This window comes from Nipponia nippon, unplaced genomic scaffold (assembly GCF_047370975.1).
Source record: "Nipponia nippon isolate SJK-2023a ecotype South Korea unplaced genomic scaffold, ASM4737097v1 scaffold_4, whole genome shotgun sequence".
Taxonomy (NCBI): Eukaryota; Metazoa; Chordata; class Aves; order Pelecaniformes; family Threskiornithidae; genus Nipponia; species Nipponia nippon.
This window is the reverse complement of record NW_028262358.1, coordinates 1407371-1413841: the sequence shown is the minus strand read 5'-3', so window position 1 is coordinate 1413841 and position 6471 is coordinate 1407371. Positions and strand designations below refer to the sequence as shown.

The 6471-nt window shown below is 44.2% G+C and overlaps 1 protein-coding gene across 7 annotated transcripts in view; it reads right to left on the bottom strand.

Annotated features, from left to right (window-relative positions):
• Positions 1-585: 585 nt before the first annotated feature.
• Positions 586-6471, bottom strand: part of ANAPC1 (anaphase promoting complex subunit 1) — a 34198-nt gene continuing 28312 nt past the window's right edge. For 5 of the 7 annotated variants that reach the window (XM_087775323.1, XM_087775326.1, XM_087775325.1 and 2 more), the window contains exons 41-47: positions 6048-6115; positions 4268-4406; positions 3792-3878; positions 3126-3221; positions 2596-2794; positions 1965-2099; positions 586-939 (exon numbers count right to left, since the gene is read on the bottom strand). In XM_087775323.1, the coding sequence (XP_087631449.1) occupies positions 824-939; positions 1965-2099; positions 2596-2794; positions 3126-3221; positions 3792-3878; positions 4268-4406; positions 6048-6115 (840 nt within the window). In that variant the 3' untranslated portion in view covers positions 586-823. Of the gene's footprint in view, positions 940-1964; positions 2100-2595; positions 2795-3125; positions 3222-3791; positions 3879-4267; positions 4407-6047; positions 6116-6471 lie in introns of those variants that run through there. The other 2 variants (XR_015708323.1, XR_015708324.1) reach the window with 1 other exon arrangement.

Here is a 6471-nt window from a genome sequence, read left to right as displayed (position 1 = left end):
CTCTGGGGAAATACATAAGGCATCGTAGCAGAGATGAAGGAAACACAAACGAATGCCCAATTATTTAAATTGTCTGTAAGTAGTTTCAGTTCTTGCCCAGACATAACGTAACGTAGTGGAGGCAGGTGTTTTCTCAGCAGCCACTGACTAATTGCAGAACAAAGATTAGAAGAGGAAAAAAAAAAAAAGATGTAAACAGTGCAGTAGTGAGTATATCGTGGATGAGTCGGAGCAGAGCAATTTATACTTACAGAGTGCATATGCTTACGGAGGAGACAGGCAGTAGCCTTTACGAGACCAAAAAACCCAAATATTGCATGAATGAGACTGAAAGACGATGCCAGTTCTTGAAAAGCATACTTGGCACGAGGCGAGCGGCGTGGCAGGTGGCTCGCTTTCCCTTCCAGCCCAAGACCCAAGAGGAAAAGCAAACTTGGCTGCCTGTCTCCTGAAATCTACAGTACCTCGTGGAAGCGGATTAAGATCCATCACAAGCAAAGAAGTTATGCAAACAAGGAAATTGTACGGTTCCCAGCCAAGGTCTTTTCAGAATTCATCATAAAAAAGACATATTTGTAAACAATCCTTAGTTACAAAAGTAAATTTATTATTAGTTCACTTTTACAATTTTTTTTTATTCATTGTAACAATTTATAAATAACTCCTGGCCATAGTCACCACATCCGGGGACAAGTTTGAAGTTTATGTTGTGTGAGAAGTTACAAAATCAAGTACATTTTACCTGCAAGTTTCTGAAAAGTGTGAAACAACACACGGCTGGCTCTGTCATTCAGCAACCGCACGCAAAACGAACGCCGCGGACCTACAGCACCATGGACTGTGGATTTCTAAGCAACAGAGGAGCGAGCCTTAGCAAGGCACGAACTGGCATATTCAACTGCTTGAACTTCAAAAGCAGCTCCGAGAAGTTCGTGCTTCCTAAAGAGATTAAAGACAGAAAATGAGCACGTACTGGGGTATCACTTGCCCCGTAAAAGAACGGTCAGGGTGTACTGCTGGAGATGCGCTCACTGCTACTCATTTTGTTGCAACACTGGTTAAAAAATAAGTTTTTTATAACAGAATTTTAAGAAATCCTAAATTCAATTAACATGGCAGGAACTCCCAGAATAGAGGTGCGTAACGGGGGAGAGGGCACGGAAAACCGGGATTTCCAGAAAGGCCTTTTGACCTGAACAGGCACCCAGGCACCTGGCTGGAAAATGTCCAAGACAAGAGACATTAGCCTGTACGCTGAGGGTGCCATCGCCTGTGCGGGACTCCTGGGCCAGGGGCTGTGGCCTCTGCAAAGCCTTCAGCGACAGATTCCTCTCCCTGCTGAGGTGGTGACATTCATGTCACAGCCCTAAGCAAGCCACAGAGTTCCCCAAATCAAAGCCCAGCTGCATTTCTTTTGCAAGCTGAGAAACCTTAGGCAAACAGAGGAGGACTGGTACATCCCCAGGTTGGGCCGACAGAGGTCAGGAGAAAAGCTGCCAAGTGAAAGGGCCCGGAATTTCCCTGGATCCCAAATCAGATTACCACTGGAAACCTAGAAGGGCAGGTGATCGCTCTGAGTGGGTACTTAAGAGGAAAGAGATTTAAGGATGTTTGGGATATGGTTAGCCCAACAAAAAGAACACTCTTCCTTGTCACAGGCCATCTTCTCTGGTCCTGCTGCCTGCGAGAACATCGTTACCTGCAGGTCAGGGAAAAGCTAAGGCTTTTTTATATCGGCTAAGTCTGGCTTCTTTAGTCATGCATAAAGTTCCTACCTTTTCTGTCCAGACTCGAGACAATTAACAAAGAATAAAAACCAATGGAACAGCTTTCAGAGGGAATGCACGCTGTCACATAATTTACAGGATATGCTCCTTTCAGCATGCAAGGCCAGGAGCATGTGTCCGTGCAAGCCCAGAGTGGTGTCCTGCACCCCACAGTGGTGTCCTGCACCCCAGTCTTACCTTCCAAGCCTCCAGCTGCCAGCTGGCTTGGCGTCGGGACAGAGTGGTAAATAAGGAAGCAAGCCAGCATGCTCAGCTGAGATTCCTCCGTGGGCTGCCCACTTAGGTAGGAATGCAGAGAGACATCCCCTCCAGCTGTAATACACAAAACCCTCTGATGAAATTTAGGGAGCATTTGTGGGAAGAAACAAAGGCAAGACAACAGTACTTCCACAGAAAAAGCCCACTGAAGAGTCTCCATCTCCCCACAGAGATGGGCTAGGGGTTTGTTTACGAGCCACCTTCGTTCTGCTGCCGCCACCCTTCACCCTGTTCTCTGCTGCGGTCACCCCTTGCTTTTGCTCCTAGAAAACTCTCCCAGTGCAATATTAGGAAAGCATTTTCCCTGGGAAACATAACCTTCTACGGTAACTAAACTTCCCACCAATACAGTCCAGCATAATTCTTCAGTGAATGTTTCACACCAAACGCACTGCACTGAAAACAAGTTGGTTTATGCTAACATGCAAGCGTCTTCCCTTCAGTTACCATTTTTCAGGACTTCTGAGGCAAAAGTCAATCTGAACCAGTAAGAAGACAAGAATGTGGAATTGCGATCATGGCTGTAGGATTACAGTTATCTTCTCTATACCTTGAAGCCACTGATCCAAAGTGTTATCGATAGTGCACTTCATCACAGGCAGAAATTCAGAGTTCATGAAGAGGCCTCGGTTTGGATTCCTCCTCATCCTCTCCTGGTGACTTCTGGAACTGAAAAATTCTAACACCAGCTTTATCTGCCACAGCTCAAATGTCTCGGACATTTCTCTTCTTTCTAATCTCCTCACAGCCTAGCAGAGGGGAAACACAAAGCGGCTGTGAGAATATGAACCAGAGGAGGAAAAAAATTTATTAACCAAATGAATCCTAAACGCCTCCCTTGCCAAGGGCCACCCTTCTGAGCGCCTACTGGGAAAAACTGCCAGCTAATGTTTCTGGTGCAATTTCAGTTTTCATTAACTTAGATTATTTTCCGATTCGCTTTTAAAATCCCTGCTATCTCCCTATAAGCTCGCTAATATATCTCCCCTTCTTCCTTTCTGTCTTCTACAAAAAGGTCACATGCAATGAACAATACTCTTATGCCAAAGCGTAGCTTTAAAAAAAAAGTATTTACTCCACCTGATCTATTGCTATGTACGTGGGCAGCATCTCTGGATTTTCTTGGGTAACGCACTCGTAAAGAATTGAGGAGAAAAGATCCAGGATTTCCTGTTTCTGATAAAAGACACATGTTTAACAAAGCACACATGCTAGATACAATTTATTTCAGGTTCCTGCATTGCTCACATTTCCTTCCATTAAAGTTAACCCATACACTGACATTACATAAATTAGCGATAGCTAACAATGCTGCACAGCTTGCTTTCATTCTTGGGCTTATTAAAACTAGGCATAATGCGGCTGTATTTCACTCCCTCCCTTAAGTCATTTCATGCAGAGAAGTACAGTGCAAAACACCCTAACCCTTCTGCAGTGACTTCACCTAAATGCTTCAGGACACTGAACAGGGCTCTCTGTATTTGTTAAACACGCTCTGCAATGAATACAACCGGTGTAGACAACTAGCAGCAACTGTGATGTAACCAGTGGGAAAACAAAACAAACAAACAAACCCCAACAAAAACTATAACGTCAACACTGTTTTACTTACAAAACATCCCTCAGAATATTCCCTGTCTCCATTACCTGAAGGACTGAATTCTGTTCCTCAGTTTCACATAGGATTTTCCCACCTTTTATTCATGCAAGCAAGAAACCATGCTAGTCCCCATCTAGGCATCATACCTGGCCCATGTTCACAGTTGGTTTGCAAAAGTAATCCGCAAATGAAAACAGAGCAGGATCAGAAGTGAAAGCTGAAATTGCTTCTGGCTAAAAAAAAGAGATTAAAACGCACTCTTAAAATGAACTTTACGGTTTTACTGCACAAACGTAGTAGCAATTTATACCCAACCCTTCCCTCCCCAGCACACAAATGAGAAGACTATAACCTACATAAAGCACATCACGGGCAAAACGTGTCCAACGCTTCTGTCTGCCCACAGCAAACGTAGATTCACATAGCTGCTCTTAGCTTAAGCTCATCGCATGCCCTGTGAAAGCCACCAGACTTCCTTTCCCTCAAGCAAAGCAAGTAACTTGAGTACTCAAAACCATGTAGCAGAGCTAGGTGCTGGAAATAACACAGCACGACCTGCTGAGCTTCCCTCAGCCTTTCTAGAGCCAGCATTCCTGGCAGGAAACCAGTGTGGGAGCGATACCTTGAATGCCCGAGCTTCGGAGTTTTGGTGAGTAACGGTCTGTGCTAAGAGACTGCGCCAGCCCATCGGGTCCTCCTTGTAGGAGAGCTGCCCAGCTCTCAGCTTCACGTACAAGACGCCACCCTTTGAAAGAATCGATCTGAAATAACAACACTGGGGCTTACTTTAAATCGATACATATACACAACGAGGCAGACCTGTAAAGGAAACGTGAACTCCAACAGCTCGTACACAGCAATATCCCCGTGTAGGCTTTGTCCTGATTATTTAAACCCTGCCCCATTTGCATATATAGAAGCCTTGGTATCTTCAGGGCAGGCTGCTATCAAACAGTGATGTGATGGCAGGCAATGGTGATGAAAGAGGGATGAACCCTACGGATATAAGGAATATAACTTCCTGAAGCCAGTGCATGTTCTTGTTGGACTCTTCAAGGATGAGCTCCCAGCACCAAGGAAAACCACGCAAGTTGGTATCCATCCACAGCTTTTAAAGGTGTGCTGTGATGGCCCTTTTTCCATGTAAAAGACAAAACAAAAACAACCCAAAAAACCAAACCAATAAACCCCTGCTATTCCTGACCAAGTCTACAAATAGAAGTGTACAGCACTTCAAAGTTACACTATGGCGAAGCAGCTGCATGTTTACCTCATTTAGAGTATCAGTTGCGCCATTAACTGTAGGCACTGGGCATCCTTAAAATAACTAAATTATGCTAAGCAGTTAGTTTCAGTACAGATAACACAGCAGCAGCAATTCATATGTAGTAAGATACGAAAAATTATTTCTCACATGTGCCTTTATCTCCAGAACAATGCCAGTCAGGCCCCTACCATTTTAAAGGCCTGGGGATGAGATGTTGTGACACAAGAGTGGACAGATTCAAAGCATCTGGAGACCTAGAGAACTGGTAAGTCCCAAAGGCAGCAAGCTCCTCAGTCACCCACGCTGGTTTCTGCTGCGGCAGCACAGGAAGGCTCTTTTGGACAAACAAGTGCTCAAGTGTGGTAAAGACTCGACCCAGAAGGACAAAGCTGGCTTCTGCCAGCTCTGGTGCAGCAGATGGATCAGCCTGTGCCTCCTGATCCGGAGGACTGCGCTCTGCCTCAGCCCTCTTTCCTGTCTTTAAAGGCATGGATCAAGAGATGCTGCACGGTAGTGCCTAATTTAAAGCAACTAGAAAAACCATGTCACTGATGAAAGATGCAGCTGGCTGCTTCTGTACTACTCACAGCGGCAAGTTACACTGTAGGCTGTTATGCGCAAAGATGAGAATGATTTTACCCACAGATACTGTATTCCGGTAAGATTTCTGTTTTTCACAGTTGCCTGACGGAGAGTTAAAATGCAGTAAGCAGTACTTTGTATACTTCACGTAACATGAGAAAAATAGTATTTCACAAAGCAGTAACAGTTAGCTAACTACTGTATCAACAGTCTGGGAAACATGACATCACATCAACTCAAAACTAAACTAAAACCATGAGTTTAAGATGGTTTCTGGTACTGCTCAATCCCGCTGCCAATATCTGCGGTTTCTACTATCAGGTTTTCCCCTGCCCTGTTTTTGCATGAATTATTCACATCAACAGGTGAAACCAACTACGCAGTTTCTTTCTTCACACTAAAGTGCTGTCAAATGCACAACAGTGAACCGATCAAAACCAGACTTCTTTCCAAACCGTAGGTGTTACAAATACAGGAGGTTTTAAAAAAAAATTTAAAAAAATATTACTACAAGGTCATTATTATTCAGTTAGGCATTATAAAGAATACTTACTTTAGATGATTCGTTCCCTTGCTTAAATCTATTAATAGTTCCCAGTACCGTGGTCCCTTCACTCTGATCTGTCAATGTAAGCATTTTTATTACTAGATATAATCAGAATCATAAAATTAAGAGGTTTCTACATAAGCGTACAGCTCTCTCTGGGCCTTTACAAGGGCACGTGCCCTTTTATAGTGCTACCCACCCTGAAAACTCAGGAAGAGCACCTAGCTTTGGCTCTCCTACGGTGAGGTTTTCTGGCACAGGGAACTCCCTGCTACATCAGATCTGGAAAGCGTTATGATCAAGACCGAAGAGAAGCACACTGCATAATTTAACATGTGCTCCATAGCGACAGAATTGTCTTCGGAGCCATTATATGGGACAGCGTTATCAAGAGTCTGGCTAAGACTGGACAGGGAATCAAAGAGAAGTC